Source organism: Malus sylvestris, chromosome 11, assembly GCF_916048215.2.
Source record: "Malus sylvestris chromosome 11, drMalSylv7.2, whole genome shotgun sequence".
Lineage (NCBI taxonomy): Eukaryota > Viridiplantae > Streptophyta > Magnoliopsida > Rosales > Rosaceae > Malus > Malus sylvestris.
In genome coordinates, this window is record NC_062270.1 from 10,858,992 (window position 1) to 10,876,847 (window position 17,856).

General features: G+C 38.2%; 1 protein-coding gene and 1 pseudogene across 1 annotated transcript; both read right to left on the minus strand.

Moving 5' to 3' along the window:
* Nucleotides 1-11,097: 11,097 nt before the first annotated feature.
* LOC126590221 (uncharacterized) lies at nt 11,098-11,577 on the minus strand. The gene has a single exon (XM_050255734.1). It carries the CDS (start codon nt 11,575-11,577, stop codon nt 11,098-11,100), a length of 480 nt encoding a protein of 159 aa, XP_050111691.1.
* A 1,783-nt stretch (nt 11,578-13,360) lies between these two features.
* Nucleotides 13,361-17,373, minus strand: LOC126588700 (uncharacterized; annotated as a pseudogene).
* Nucleotides 17,374-17,856: the final 483 nt, after the last annotated feature.

Below are 17,856 nucleotides of genomic sequence, written 5' to 3' on the forward strand. Positions count from 1 at the left end.
CTGTTTCACTAGCTCTTGGAGGCAAAGGGAAGTTAGGGTTTGTAAATGGAAGCGTTGAAGCTCCAGACCGTTGTTCCTCTACATATGATGCATGGCTCTGCAAAGATCAACTTGTCATGTTCTTGCTGCTCAACACCATGGAGAAACATGTTGCTGAAATTTTTAGCTACTCCAATTCCGCACATGATCTTTGGAAAGCTTTGCAGGATATGTATGGAAATCAAAACAACTATGCACGGGTCTTCCAATTAAAGAAGGACATTGCCAGTGCTCAACAAGAAGGGAAATCGTTTGTTCAACACCTTGGAAGTCTCAAAGCCATGTGGAATGAGTTAGATGTATATCTCCCACATACCACAGATCCCACCATTCTCTTAAAACGAGCTGAGGAAGACAAAATTTATTAGCTGTTAGGGAGTTTGAGCTTTGAGTACGAGGACCTAAGGAGTCACATCTTGATGAGTCAAGACCTACCTACCTTCAACAATGTTTGTGCAACTATCCAATGAGAAGAAGCAAGGAAGAAGGTTATGAATACTGATCACACCCCCAGATTGACTGAGACTCAGGCATACACATCAAATTACAAGAATTTAGAAGCCAAGGTATACAAGGGAAGAAACACACATCTAAAATGCAAATATTGCAATGGTGTTGGTCATGTGGAAGACAAGTGTTGGGAACTTTATCCTGAACTTAAGCCTAAGTTCAGCAAAGATGGAAAGATGATACCAAGGTCCTCACATCAATTTCAACCTTATTTCAAGGCACCACTTGCTAATGCTCACCCTCTTACTATTTCACAAGGATCCATGGAGTTCACTGCCAATCCATTAGTATTGATCAATGAATTTGCAGCTTACCTACAAAGTAAGGGACACGAAGGAGGCTCACATGGTCAAGGCAATGAAGAGGGTAGTCACACAGCTATGTTGGGACATTTTGCTGGCTTTCTTGCTGGAAATGAGAAAGTTCCAAAGGGAGAAGCATCAAGTATACTCAAAGCCTTCACTACTGCCCTATTAACTAGTACTGAAACTGATTGTTGGATAATTGATTCAGGTGCCACAGATCATATGACAAACAAAGTTACAAATTTACATCATTTAAAAAAAATTTCAAGTCCCTCGCATGTGTTTGTTGCAAATGGAAAAAATGTCTTAGTTTTGGGAAAAGGAGAAATAAACTTATTCTCTTAAAAAATACCTTGCACTGCCCTCTATGTACCAACCTTTCCTTTCCAACTTTTGTCAATTGGAAAGATCACCAACATTCTAAACTACCGTGCTATTTTCTCACCAAATAATGTGATGTTTCAGGATGTTCTCACCATGAAGATGATTGGTGAAGGGGTCTTTATAAATGGACTTTACTACCTGTGCAAGAATGCCTGTTTCACTCAGGCTCTTCAAGCTCAATCGAAGTCCATAGATGAAAACCAACTTTGGCATAGGAGATTAGCTCACCCCTCTGAAGTTGTCTTGTCTAAACCGTTTCCAAATTTTTGTAACCCTTATCCTACTTGTGATACTTGTCAATTTTCTAAGTTTAATAGGCTACCTTTTGGTAATTCAATGTCTAGGACAAGTAAACCTTTTGAAATGGTGCACACCGATGTATGGGGACCTGCAACTGAATCAATGGAAAGGTTTAAGTACTTTGTTCTATTTCTTGATGATTTCTCTCGAACAAGTTTTCTATATCTTATGAAATCAAAGAGTGAAGTCCCAACCATTTTCAAAGATTTTCACATGCATGTTAAAACACAATTTCAATCAAACATTAAGGTTTTAAGGTCAGATAATGGCACTGAATTTCTATCCAACAACATGCTTCAATACATAAGTTCTCAGGGTATCATACATCAAACCAGCTGTGTAGGGAATCATCAACAAAATGGAGTAGCCGAGAGGAAAAATAGAGATCTCTTGGAGAAGACTCGTGCTCTCATGATTCACATGCATGTTCCAAAGAAATTTTGGTCATTTGCCATCCTTACTGCCACTTATCTCATCAATCGATTTCCAAGTCGTGTGCTAGGGTTTAAATCTCCCTATGAAGTTCTCAAGGGGAGGAAAATAGATTTGACACACGTCAAGGTGTTTGGTTGTGTTTGTTTTGTTCACATCCAAACCTTGAACCATGACAAACTAGATGCTAGGGTAACCAAGTGTGTGCTTATGGGATACTCGGCCACCCAAAAGGGATACAAATGCTTCAATCCAGTCACTAAGAAGTGCACAGTTTCAAGAGATGTGAAGTTCGAAGATGACCGTCCCTATTTTACAAGTCAGGGGGAGGATTTAGTTGACACGTTCCCACTCCCTCAAAACTTTAATCATCCGATGTTGGAAGAAAAATCAGTCACTGTGAGTCCAGATTGTGAAGAGGTACAAACTGACCAAATTATTGCCAGTGAGAGTGAAGAAGAGCCCTACTCTGATCATTCTTAGTCCACTACAAAGTCTTAGGTGATTAAGAAAAACCCTCATCGAATCAGAAAACCTCTAGCTAGGTTGCAAGACTATGTTACATATGCCTCACGGCATCCTATCACTGAATGTATCAGCTTTAGTAAGTTCTCAACATCTCATGCTGCATTTCTTAGTGAAATTGATAAGCACTGTGAACCAAGAAGCTTTCAAGATGCTTCTATTCTCCCACAATGGAAACAAGCCATGACAGAAGAGTTTTGTGCACTGGAAGAGAATCACACCTGGAGTCTAGTTTAATTACCACCAGGAAAAAAGGATGTTGGAAGTTGTTGGATTTACAAGACAAAATTCAAAGCTAATGGATCTATTGAGAGACACAAGGCTAGACTTGTTGCTCGAGGTTTCACCCAAACCTTTGGAGTAGATTATAAGGAAACATTTGCACCGGTGGCCAAGATTAACTCAGTCAGGGTTTTACTTTCAGTTGCAATCAATTGTGGGTGGTCACTCTACTAAATGGATGTGAAGAATGCTTACCTTCACTGAGAGTTGTAGGAAGAAATGTATATGCAACCTCCTCCAGGCTATGATGGTTTCAAAGGCAACATGGTTTGCAAATTGCACAAGGCAATATATGGATTGAAACAATCACCAAGAGCTTGGTATGCCAAGCTCAGATATGTTCTGGAAAAGGCTGGATTCCTGTGAAGTAATGCTGATTCTTCGTTATTTGTGAGAACTGGCACCAGTGGGAAGTTGGTGGTCCTCATCTACGTTGATGATTTTATCATCATTGGAGATAGTACCGTGGAGATTGAAGCACTAAAACTCTCACTACATCAAACTTTCGCTATCAAAGATTTGGGGAGGTTAAAGTATTTTTTAGGGATTGAAATGGCAACATTTTCAAAAGGATTGTTTCTACATCAACGGCAATATGTATTGGACTTTCTTCAAGAAGCAAAAATGCTTGATTGCAAGCCTGTTATCACTCCCGTTGATTGTAATTGAACCTCAGCATAGATGGAGAAGCCATGCATGATGTAACTTACTATCAACGATTAGTAGGCAAGCTCATATTCACTCGTCCAGATATCCCTTATGCAGTGAGCTTGGCTAGTTAGTTTATGCACTCTTCCATTGTTGATCACCTTAACATTGTTAAGAGATTCCTTCGTTATCTCAAGGGTTCAATAGGGCAAGGAATTACAATGCACAACAATCAATCCACTGTCATTAGTGGCTACACAGATGCAGACTGGGCAGGTAATGCAATTGATAGGAAATTAACCACAAGCTATTGTACATTTGTTGGTGGAAACCTTGTCACATGGAAGAGCAAGAAGCAACATGTAATTGCTCGTTCCAGTGCAGAGGCTGAGTATCGAGCCATGACAGCCACTGCTTGTGAACTCATTTGGCTTAAAGGGCTTCTTTCAAACTTAGGGTTTTCTAAATCTACTCCTATGTCACTTATGTGTGATAATCAGGCAGCCATGCATATAGCTGCCAACCCTGTGTTCCATGAAAGAACCAAACATATTGAAGTGGATTGTCATTTCATCAGAGCATAAGTTCAAACTCAAATCATCCAGACCATGTTCACATGAAGCCATGATCAATTGGCAGATCTCTTTACAAAGACATTGGCATCCACTCAGTTCCATCGATTATTAGGCAAGCTTGGCTCAGTTAACCTCCTCGATCCAGCTTGAGGGGGAGTGTTGAAGTGTTGAAGTGTATTTTGGCCTCTAGAGTCAGCTACCATGTTCTCTAGGGATAGCTCTAGGCACTAGAGTAATTAGTCTTCTTTTCTTGATTTAAGGGATGTGATTGATTGGTGCAAGTTGTTTTTTGTAAGGTGTAGATTAGGCTAGCTTCTCTTTCTTCCCCCTCTTTCTTATCATATATATATGGACCCCTTGTACATTAAACTCATGAAATACATTACAAATTAAAGCCATAATTTCTATAGAACCAGATTCCATAATTTCTGTTCTAGCTACTTTGTTGGGAGATATCCTCACAAGTCACACTAGTTTTATAGAGGCAGATTGTGAATGGAAAATCTGCATAGTTTCTTGATAGGATTTTTACTACTCATGTGAACGGGCTTAAATCTCCTATTTTACTTGCAAGAATCACAAGGTTATTGTAGTATAAACGGATCTCGCAAGGTCGTCTCCACAGGGATTATTAAATAATTTGAAACTAATCAGATTTCATTTAATTATTGTAAAGTAGAAATTGAGGTGATTGATTTTATAACCTAATTAAAATAAAACGAAATTAATGACTTAAAATAAACAATCTGCAATGTTAGAACTAGAGAGAAAAGAAAACAGTGTTGGGAGAATCAAATTAAGAAAGCACTAGGGTTCCATCATCACCTAGCAATCCTATGAATTTTTACCAATTACTTATGATCTACACATGCCACTTTGAAGGTTAGATTTTCCTAATTCATATTCTACTTGGAACCTCCAACATAGAACGTATATCTAACATGCAACCCGTCCGGACGTTCGGATCAAATCTGAACATGAAAGACTCATTATGCTTTATGAAAATCCTTTGAAAAGCCATGCAATCCTTAAGACGTGATATTCATCCTAAGTGAAATTACAATTATTAATCACAAGAAGCTAGCGTCAATTTCAAGGAACATTCCGACCAAAATTGCATCAAATTACTTTTCTAAAGATCCTAATGGTGATCAGGCATTAAGACAATTAGATAGTTTTTATCCCGGTGATTAACAATTCAAAGTATGCATGCAATCAATCATAAGCAATTAAATAAAAATCACATATTCATGCTAAGGCTCAAGGCTTCGCCCTAGCAATTCTCTTTGTCTCCAAAGTTGCATAAAAATAAAGCCTAAAAAAAAAAATATGGTAGACGGCCAATCAATATATCTGCTCAGCCCCCACACAAACCCTAGGAAACTAAAACTAATTCCAATCCATAAAAAAAAAAAAGAAACATAACCCTAAATTAAATGGTAAAATTCGTCTAAAATCTGAACAGCCACGTTTTGGACCCATAAGATGCTCCAAAACTGGCCCAATATAGCTGGATTTAATGTTTGGAATATTCTGAACACTTTTCCAGAAGGCCACGAACCCATCCGAGGTCATCTTGGGCTCCAAAATCGCAATTTAAGCCCAAAAACGTCATTTTCCAGCACTGCGCACTGCTTCTTTATTTTATCGCCAGAAAATAATCGCTTAGTGGAAAAATCCCAAATTTTGATACGATCAAGGTAAGTGACTCACGAACGTCCTCCAACTGGAATTACTCCAAAATTCGTCCATTTGGTCCTGTTTTGCTCCAGAAGAAGTCGAAAATCCTATATTGAAAATACAATTCAAAGTATCAAAATTCTTCCAAAATATTAACCAAAATATACTAAGATTAAGGTAAAATATATAATATAAAATCTACTCATCATTTATAAACATAACAAAGGCCAAAAGGGCTCGGGTTCTTAAATATTGACAAGTGGGACGTTTGATTTGATTATTAAAGGGGTCTTGACAAAGAATTGACAAGGTACAATTTAGTATTCATGGCTATGTACATGCTGACAATGCAGCTAAGCTGTATTCATTTACTCGCTTGAAAAAGTTCTCAAACTCCAAAATAAGTAAAGTTCAAGTAGTTCTCTTATCATTTGTTCATCTTTGAACTTTTAAAAAAAATCAGCAAGCGAAGATTAAAAAATAACTGCTATGTTATAAAAATGTAAAAGTTAGAGAGATAACCTTTATAGTAAGTGGACCGAAGCAGATGTAAAATATCACACTGTAATTAAAACACAAGGAGATGGCAAATTAAAGAGGGAGGAATGGATGATCTTATTGAACTTTCCTTCTTTCTGATGTATTCTCTCTGTGTATATTGATAGCAATAGGAGTGCTCTATTTATAGAGCAACTCCCTATGCACATTTCTTACACTTTGAAAAATTTACAGCATACATGTTAAAAACTATGATCTCCTGCATCCAAAGTCAATTACAATTGGTATGGGTATTGTAAATGTCTGTGTGTGTGTTGAAAACTCTACTCAATGTTTTCAATTTCTATGTGGGCATTCAATACCCACTAGTATTTTCAACACTCCCCCTTGGATGCCCACATATCAACATCAGTTGCCTCGTTAAAACCTTGCTTGGAAAAACCCAGTGGGAAAAAACCATAGCGAAGGAAAAAGAGTACAACTTTACCTGGATTGTTGATATAGTGTTCAGTATGCTTGTGTTGCCTCGTTAAAACCTTGATAGGAAAAACCCAGTGGGAAAAATCCTAATCGAAGGAAAAAGAGTACAACAAGCATGTATCATGGATGCTCCCCCTGAGATGTATCTCCCCCTGATTCCGCACTCTCCAAACTTAGTTGTTTGGTAAGTCGACGTAATCCGATACTTTGCACTAACTTCTGAAACGTGCATTTTGGAAGAGACTTGGTGAACAAGTCTGCCAGATTTTCATTAGAACAGATTTGTCTGACTTCAATAACTTTAGCCTTCTGAAGCTCATGTGCACTGAAAAACTTTGGAGATATGTGTTTAGTTTTATCGCCCTTGATGAATCCTTCCTTCATTTGGGCAATACAGGCTGCATTATCTTCATGAATGACAGTTGGATTATCTGTCTTCGAAGTTAGACCACATGAATTCCGAATATGATGGACCATTGATCTTAACCAAGAACATTCACGGCCTGCTTCATGTAAAGCAAGTATTTCTGAATGATTTGAAGATGTAGCAACCAATGTTTGCTTTGTTGAGCGCCATGAGATCGCTGTATCTCCATTCTTGAACACATATCCAGTTTGTGAGCAGACTTTATGCGGATCAGAGAGGAAACCAGCATCTGCATATCCAACAAGGACCTGGTCATTTGTGGAGTTCTTTGAGTAGAAGAGACCCATGTCTGTTGTCCCACGAATGTATCGCAATACATCTTTGACACCCTTCTAATGACGGATTGTTGGAGCAAAACTATACCTAGCTAACAAGTTGACTGAAAAAGCTATATCTGGTCTAGTACATTGTGCTCAATACAACAAAGCACCTACTGCACTCAGATATGGTACTTCTGGACCAAGGACCATTTCATCATCTTCTTTTGGACGGAATGGATCTCTCTTAATGTCCAGAGAATGAACGACCATTGGTGTGCTGAGTGGATAAGCTTTATCCATGCCAAATCGCTTCAGAATTTTTTCAATGTAAGCTGATTGGTGGACCAAAATTCCACTAGCACAATGCTCGATCTGCAGGTCGAGACAATATTTTGTTTTCCCAAGGTCTTTAATTTCAAATCCGCTTTTCAGATATTTAGCAGTTTTATGGAGCTCTTCTGGAGTTCCAACTAAGTTCATATCATCAACATATACTGCCACTATAGCAAATCCAGAGTTGGATTTCTTAATGAACACACAAGGGCAGATGACATTGTTGATATACCCTTCTTTGATCAAATACTCACTGAGACGATTATACCACATTCGTCCAGATTGTTTCAGCCCATACAATGATCGCCTTAATTTGATCGAGAGTATACCTCGTGGTTTGTTACTTGTTTCAGGCAACTTAAGTCCTTCTGGGACTTTCATGTATATGTCAGTATCTAATTCTCCATATAGATACACAGTGATGACATCCATAAGTTGCATGTCAAGCTTTTCTGAAACCACTAAACTTATTAAGTAACGGAACGTAATTGCGTCCATTACAGGAGAGTATGTCTCCTCATAATCAATTCCAGGTCTTTGTGAAAAGCCTTGTGCAACGAGTCGTGCTTTGTATCTAGCAATCTCGTTTTTCTCATTGCGTTTCCTTGTGAATACCCATTTGTAACCTACGGGGTTTACATCAGGTGGGGTTTGGACTACTGGTCCAAAAACACTTCGCCTTCCCAAGGAATTTAATTCTGCCTGGATTGCATCTTTCCACTTAGGCCAATCTTGTCTCTGTTTGCACTCATCAACAGAGCGGGACTCAATATCATCACTTAATATGATTTTAGTGGCTACTGCGAATGCAAACATATCGTCAATGATTATTTCATTCCGATCCCACAATTCATTAGTACATGCATAATTTATGGAGATTTCTTTGCTTTCATGTACTTCTGTCTCTTCAGGCACATATGTCTCATCAAGGACATTTTCTTTTTTCGGAAGTCCAGAATCATGAATTATGGATTTGTCATTCACTCTCTCTTCCTGAATGATTTCATTTGGATTCAGTTGTGCCCTTGTCTTTCTCTTTCGAGGGGCTGAATCTTTTGAACCTGGTGGTCTACCACGCTTCAGGCGTGCACCAGATGAATCATTCGCTGCCACTTTATTTTGTCCAACAAGGACATCAATTCTAGCAGGTGCATTTGCAGTTGGTATATGTGATTTTGTCACTTTCATAGCATCATTAAATGCATCTGGCATTTGATTGGCAATGCTTTGAAGATGAATGATCCTCTTTACTTCATTTTCACATTGAATGCTTCGAGGATCAAAATGAGACAAGGTGGGAACAACCCATGTCAGTTCTTTCCGTTCTTTTGGAACGGTCTTTTCTCCCCCTAACGATGGGAAGACTGTCTCATTAAAATGACAATCAGCAAAACGAGCTGTAAACATATCACCTGTCAAGGGTTCCAAATATCTAATGATAGATGGTGAATCAATACCCACATAAATTCCCAGTCTACGCTGAGGTCCCATTTTAGTGCGTTGCGGGGGTGCAATAGGCACATAAATAGCACAACCAAAAACTCGTAAATGTGAAATGTTTGGCTGATGTCCAAACACGAGTTGTATTGAGAAGTATTGGTGGTTGGCTATAGGTCTCAATCGAACCAATGATGTAGCATGTAGGATGGCATGTCCCCATGCAGAAATTGGCAATTTGGTTTTCATAAGCAGAGTGCGGGCTATTAACTGAAGCCGCTTGATCAATGCTTCTGCTAAACCATTTTGAGTATGGACATGAGGAACATGGTGTTCAACATCAATGCCCAATGTCATGCAGTAATCATCAAAGGTTTGAGACGTAAATTCACCAGCGTTATCAAGTCGGATTGACTTAATGGGATAATCTGGGAACTGTGCTCGTAACTTAGTTATCTGAGCAAGAAGTCTCGCAAAAGCTACATTCCGAGTAGACAAGAGATAAACATGTGACCATCTGGTGGATGCATCAACCAAAACCATAAAATATCAAAATGGTCCACAAGATGGTTGAATAGGTCCACAAATATCCCCTTGAAGTCTTTGCAGAAATGATGGGGATTCAGCATCAACCTTTAGTTGTGATGGTCTTATTACCAACTTCCCTTGAGAATAAGCCTTGCAAGGGTTATCATTTAAGATAGCAATGTCTCTGCTCAATAATGGATGTCCATTAGAGTTGGTAATGATTCTACGCATCATGGTGGATCCTGGATGACCCAGACGGTCATGCCAAAGCATGTAAACCTTTGAATCAATGAACTTCTGGTTCATGACAGTATGTGATTCAACTGCCCTTATGTATGTATAATATAATCCACTCGAAAAACCACGCAACTTCTCCAATATACGCTTCTGGGTATCATTGGAGGTAATGCATAAATAGTCCACATTTTCTGCACTCTTCGTTTCAATGTGGTATCCATTTAGACGTATGTCTTTGAAACTCAACAAATTTCGAGTAGATCGAGTAGCATACAATGCATTTTGTATGGACAATATTGTTCCATTTGGTAACATAATCTGAGCTTTCCCTGAGCCTTCAATTACATCTGAAGGTCCTGGTATTGTTGTTACCCTTACTCTTGTAAGCATTAAGTTTGAGAAATACTTTCGATCACGAAGTATTGTATGTGTGGTTGCACTGTCTGCAAGACATATATCTCCGCCATTTCTCATGTTCTGAGAATAACCACATTTTTTATCCATGCTTTCTGAGTAAATGGAATCGCAGTTAACAAACAATTTATAACAGGAAATTTACATGCCACTTTTATTGAATCTGAAAAACTAGTTTTAGACAACAAGTTCAGCATAATAAAAGTACATCAAACTTAAACGATTTAGTCGGACCAATATACTTCATTCCCCCTTTCCATAACGAAGTCTGAAACATCGAGGTGAGTTGCGTCAAATTGCCCTAATAAATCAAACACTGGATCAGGTATATCCATTGGTTTAGCCTGGTCGAGAAAATTGGTCTCGACACCCTTCTCCTTGAGGGAGGCTTGATACAACTCCACCAGATGGTTTGGGGTACGACAAGTTCGCGCCCAATGCCCATTGCCACCACACCTATGGCAGGCTCCTTCAGAGTGCCTGAGAGCATTGGTCATGTGAGCTTTGCCTTTGTGACGATTCACATTTTTGAAGCTCGGGCCAGAATTATGCCTCGGAACCTGGTTGTGAAACTGACCACCATGGTTCTTGCCTTTCCTATTCCATCGACCTCGTTTGTGGCCACGTCCTCGTTTATGATAATCACCACCAGAGGATGTGGCGTTCACTTTGAGGGAAGCAGCATTCACTTCTGGGAATGGTGCAGATCCAGTAGGTCGGGAATTATGGTTTTTCATCAGGAGCTCATTGTTCTATTCAGCTACCAGGAGTACAGATATCAGTTGGTTGTATTCAGTGTAGCCTCACGCTCTATACTGTTGCTGCAGGAGCACGTTATTGGCATGAAATGTGCTGTAAGTCTTTTCCAGCAACATTTCATCAGTAATGGTATCCCCACAGAGCTTCATCTGAGAGGTAATCCTGAACAACGCAGAATTGTACTCCGCCACTGATTTGAAATCCTGAATTCTCAGGTGAGACCACTCATAGCGAGCTTTTGGAAGAATCACCGTTGTCTGGTGATTGTATCTGCTTCGCAAGGCCTCCCAGAGAGCTAACGGATCTTCAACCGTTAAGTACTCACTCTTTAGTGCCTTATCAAGATGGCGGCGAATAAAGATCATAGCCTTCGCCCGATCTTGAGAAGATGAGCTGCTTTCTTCCCTGATGGTATCTCCAAGATTCCCTGCTTCCAGATGGATCTTGGTATCAAGTACCCAGGTAAGGTAATTTTTCCCGGTAATGTCCAAGGCAGCATATTCAAGCTTAGCCAAGTTCGCCATTTCCTTTTCTGAAAGAAAATGAGATGTGTAAGAACTTGCAGTAATATGTATTCCTAAAGGAATGTGATGTTAGAACTTCTGGTTCTTACAAATTTTTCATTTTGATCTTCAGGCCAAAATGATAAGCACTCGAAACTTTTGGCTCGAGATTTTCAGGGTGAATGAGAAGGGCGATTGTACCGCACCATTCTCATTGAAAGAATGTAACATGTAATGGGTGATTAGTCCGCACCACTCAAGTAGCAAGAAAATTGAAATACGCAGAGCAGGGTGGGCGATTATACCGCACCACCTAAAATTGCAATGAAATTAAACAACAGGTAAATGTAAATTTGCAGAGCAAGGTGGGCGATTGTACCGCTCCACCTGAAATTTGCAGTAAAAGTAGATCTGCAGTCCAAGATAGGCGATGATACCGCACCATCTTGGATCGTAGTAAGATGAAATTTGCAGTTCAAGATGGGCGATTGTACCGCACCATCTTGGATTGCAGAAAAAATAAATACTGGGTTAGTAATCAATATCCAAACCAAACAAGTAATCAAAGATGTATGTAACCGCTAGTTGGAGAACTACGAGCAGGCATGGAGCAAACAGTTCGTCACGAAGGTATACCGCGCAGTTGAGGCAGAGGAAGAAGATGAACAGGAAAAACCTTAGAGGAAACATTTTTTTTTTCGTTCGGCGGAGAGAAATGAGAGAATGATTTCTTTTTGGTGAATGTAAATGAGACATGGTTATATTTAGAGACTCGTGCTGATAACGTGTTATAAAAATGTAAAAGTTAGAGAGATAACCTTTATAGTAAGTGGACCGAAGCAGATGTAAAATATCACACTGTAATTAAAACACAAGGAGATGGCAAATTAAAGAGGGGGGAATGGATGATCTTATTGAACTTTCCTTCTTTCTGATGTATTCTCTCTGTGTATATTGATAGCAATAGGAGTGCTCTATTTATAGAGCAACTCCCTACGCACATTTCTTACACTTTGAAAAATTTACAGCATACATGTTGAAAACTATGATCTCCTGCATCCAAAGTCAATTACAATTGGTATGGGTATTGTAAATGTCTGTGTGTGTGTTGAAAACTCTACTCAATGTTTTCAATTTCTATGTGGGCATTCAATACCCACTAGTATTTTCAACATGCTATATATTGTTGGACTTGGAAATTTGCTGCCTCGCAGTCAAAGAACTATTACTACCAGATTTAGATGTTTTCTCGCTTAAAGAGAAACAAATGTATCAAATTTAAGCAAACAAGTTTAGAGTTATGAGGTCAAACTAACAATTAAGTGGATGAAAACTAAAAAAGATAGATACACTAGTAAAAAAAACACTTTGGGCGACGCAGGTCCTTCGTCGCGCAAAGTAAAAAAACGTCGCGCAAAACTTTGCCTAACGCACCTAGGTCACGCGCAAACCGTCGCGGCAAGGCAGTGACAGAAGGCTTTGCACGATGCATGTAACCCTTCGTCGCGCAAAGTGTATTTGCGTGATGAAGGGTTACATGCGTCGCGCAAATAATTTTTCGCGACGTAGGCTGCGTCGCCTAAAGTAGCGTTGCTTGACTTTGCGCGACGTAGCTTGCGTCGCACAAAGTGGATTTTCGGTTTTTGGTCAATTTTTTTTTTTTTTTTAAGAAATGGTCAAAAATATTATTTTCTTAACTTTTTTTAATAATATTGTAATTAAAATTCTAAACAATAATGAATGCACCAAAGAAAATTATTTAATTATAAAATATATGTGTATATATATGGAAATGTATTGTATATGTCTGAATGAAAAAGAAAAAAACTACAAGTAATCTTCTTGGTGAAATGGCTACTAGGTATCAGTAGGGTGAAGTGGCTCGAAAGTCGAAGGTGTAGCAAGATTAGGTACTGGTAGCGAGATTTGGAGGCCAGTCATCTGTATGGCTCGTACAAGGTTTCTCATGTGCCCAGCATAGGCCTGCAGTTGCTCGCCCTGGACCTGAAGCTGACCCTGTAGGGTTGTTACTTGCTCCTTCAATGAATCGACCTCTGCGGTGTTCGATCTGGAAGAAGAGGCACTAGTCTCACGAACTCGTGCTTTCCCCATGCCCCGAACAACCTTGCCATGACGACGACCGAGGTTCTGATCCAGGACATCAGTCAGGATCTGAAAACCTGCATCCCCGGGTACCGGGACGTCCTCAATCGGGGTCTCAGGGGGAAGTTGCGATGTTGCTTCTTGGATAACAGCAGTGCGCTTTTCCACCATAAGAGCATGTAATAATAAAGAAAAAACATATATATAAATAATATTTGAACGATTCATGCATACATATAAGAATAATAACAATTACATTTACTTACATGAAGATGCTCAGTGTTTGCATCTCCAGGTCGAACGTAAACGTCCTCGAACATGTTGATCTCTGGGAACTTAGAACCATTCTAAAGAAAAAATAAACATTAAGAAAATTTTATTAATCAATAATAATAAATAAATTGTATAAAATTTCTAAATTAATATACTTTTACCTGACGTCGTGCCTCAAGCCTATACGAAAAGGGCTTCGAACCGAAATGGTGAAGAAGTGTCTTTGACTCCCGAGCTATCTTGCCAGCAACAGATTTCTTCTGTTAAACACACAATATACATGTTAGTGCGACTATTTGAAATAAATTAATAAAAAAAGCTTAAAAAAATAACTAAAACAATAAGAAATTATTATTAAAATATTATGTACATACCACCAATTTTGGGCCGTAAAATGTTTGCAGAGCCACTCCCAATCCTCTGGCCGGTCCTTCAACTCACTTGGGCAACCACTTAGGCGAGCAATCTCCGGAGTATCCCATAGCTTAAAATGCGTGTGAAGATAGTTCTTCCAATGTTTGTACCGGGTTGCTAAGGTCTCATCTAAGTAGGCCTTGACCTTGGGGGATATATCATCAAGATCAAAAATGACCTACGAATATGAAAAATAATAAAATAATAGTAAGAAATTTAATAATATTAAGATAATATATTTTGGTTTTTATTATTTGTAAACAAAACTAAAAAAATGATATTGAATCCGAATTTGTTTATTTAGATGAAGAAAATAATGCAAGAATCGGAAATATAATTTATGAACCCAATGACATTCATGAACAAGCAACTCAGACATGGCATAAAGTACAAGATTATAATAAATAAGAATCGATAAGATTAGCTTATGAATTTGAAAAAGAAACAGAAGAGTTAATTTCAAAAATTGATGAAATAGATCAAAATGAATTAAATAACCAGATAAAAGAGTTAGATGATTGAATTTCATTACCAGATTCGAAACATACCTAAGTAATCCAGTAAGTCAAAATGAATATACAGAACATCAAGAAGAACAATATTTTTATGAAGAACCAAGTAGTTAAAGGCTAAAAATTAATATACTAACAGACAACTTCATTATAAAGGCTAAAAATTAATATACTAACCGACAACTTGTCTCGCACCAAATCCTTTGTCCTATCGGGAATTTCTGCCCACTTCTCCCACTGCATAGGACAATTTTGTTTAATAACAACACCACAGCTACTAACGACGATGCTATGCTGCTGTGCTATAGCAGCTCCACGATGTACCGGGTCATCCTAAATCTTGATCTTGGAGCCAGTCAGACGTACACTCTGTGCTAGCTTCAGCATTCGACTAGGCCCCCTAATTTTTTTTTAGCTGGCCAAAAATACTTAAATGGTGAAAACCCTAAGCTTAAATTTGCACAGAAAATTCGACATAACTTCCCCTAATAGTATAGCATTTCCCAAAACCTTAAAATATTAAAATAACAGTAATTCACAACCCACAACACATTTTCACAATCTAGCAAATTTTCAGCATCATAAAAATGATAATTTTAAAATGAAAAAAAAAAATACAACGTAGTGATCGAGAATTAGAAAAAAACTACCTGGCTGGGAGGCCTCACCCTCAACTCTGGATGCTGAGGAAGTGTGATCAGAAGGGTCCGGCTTGCGATGGCGCCGGTGAGGCCACCGTGCACTGAGCGGGTGAACGGACACTAATGACGTCGATGAGACAGGCACCTGGGACGCCGTAGGAGTAGCCTCAATAAAGGGAGTAGGCTCCCTATTCAATGGAGCACTCACGCATGGAGCAGTAGATGCTGATAATGTGGGAGGTGCATTGGTCACACCCCGACGACGAGTGATCAAATGCGACATCTATACACTTTTTGAACCATAAAATTATAACATTAGAAACTAATCAATTAGCAGCCAAAGTAATAAGTAGGTTACCAACATTCTTAATTTCAAAACAAGTACGGACAATGTATATTTAAATTGAGCAAGTAACAAATTATATGCAACAACCTTATGAACAACCTTGTGTATATGTGTGTGGATCAACAATTAGATACACAAAATAAATGTGACTGTTGTATGGCTGATATTATTCATTTGCAATTTGCCACTATCTGGTGATTCACTTATTGTCAACTACTGTCCAGAGATATCACTAGCATGCACCAACTTTTACTTGTCCTAGAGTTGATACTTCATTTTATTTCAAGGAATAAGGTGATACAAAAAGAGGATTACGACAAAGAAGAAACAATATCTTCGCCAATATGAAGAATCAGAACGAAAAGCTAAATCACATAAGTTATGACATTAATCAACAGAAAAAGGTGAAATTTAAGTCATTTTTCGGTACGAGGGATGAAGACTCAAATTCAAGTCTTATTTTCGGTAATCTAGTTATGTAGTTAAGAACTTTGATGTCAAGCAAAAGTAGGAAACCCATTAATCCATTTAAAAAGCAAAACTGAAATTACTAATATGGTTAAACTAATAAAACTATTATAAAAATTAAAACAGAATGAGAAATGGAAATTCCAAATTGCAGTGGCAAACATTTTGCAATCCATCATCCAACCAACTAATCTTCCAGTATTTGCATATACATACATATATACACACACACATATATATGCTTGGAATATGTATTTAATTATTGCAGAGAAGCAAAACAGAGAAACGAGAAAATTAAAGGGAAAAGGAAAAGCGGAGAAGAGAAAGAGAACTGAGACTCAAAGAGTAAATCACCCACGAGTTCTGACTTCCTATGTATGGTATATTCCAAGGTCCTAACTTTTACATCCAAGTACCTAACTTGTACATCAAAGAGTAAATTACAAGTCTTCTCTCCCCTCTTAACTTGTACATCCAAGGTCCTAAATATATCTAGTAAAGGCATGTTCTTCACCTAATATCCTCTATAAACAAACAGGGGAAATTGCACAAAGGCTTTGACTTTCGGTGAAGGTCAGATTCATTTCAAAAATGCTCAAATTATGCTCTACATACTCAGATCAATCTTGGTAATAACTCATAAAAACTGTCAAACATAAATAAGTCATCGACAAAATTGCAAAAACTTCACCAAGAACACCTCCATGTTCATACACAAAACACACATACAAATAAAAAAAATTGCAAAAACTTCACACAATCAACTCGAATCACATCACAAAAAAAATCAATTTGACAAAAACCCAACATGCAATTTGAGCCTAAACCCTAAATAACAAAAACCCATTGAAAATCAGAAACCCTCACCTTGAATTTGGGACTTGATTCGCGTCGGTTTCGAGATTCGCGTCACTGCCCGTCGTTTAGAATGAGAGGGAGAGAGACAACCGACAGAGTAGTGGTGGTGGTTGGATTCAAGATTGTGAAGAGGAAAGCTTACGAACGAGAGGGAGAGAGATATGTACGGGAAAGAGAGGAGAGATGAGCAAGAGGGTTATACGGGGAAAGAAGGAAAGACCGAAAGAGGGCAAGAGGGAAGAGAGGGTCTATTGATTATACGGGAAAGAGGGAAAGACCGAAAGAGGCCAAACTTAGGAAAAATTGAAACAAAGCGCCTTTTTTCATTGCATTGGAGCGCCAAAATTATCATATCTTGCGCGACGTTGGTATACAATTTGACGTCGCACAAAGTGCTTTTGCGCGACGACCATGTTAAGGTGTCGCGCAAGGTATTTTTTTTTCAATTATTATAAAAATTACTGAAAATATGACTTTACTTCTTTCAAATTCAATTTTTTTTTACATAAACCCCAAAATAATATATTTTTCTAATAAAAACCCACAAATTTTTTTTTTACATATATATATCATTCAATTTCTTAAGTGTTAAAAGTATTACATAAATAAATTAAAATCTACTTAGTAAATATATATATATCATTGAATTTGATGAGAAACGCATTGTACGAAATCCACTAGTAAA

Bases quoted from the DNA above. Each gene is read 5' to 3' on its own strand.
- LOC126590221 (XM_050255734.1), bottom strand. From the start codon at position 11,577: ATGGCGAACTTGGCTAAGCTTGAATATGCTGCCTTGGACATTACCGGG.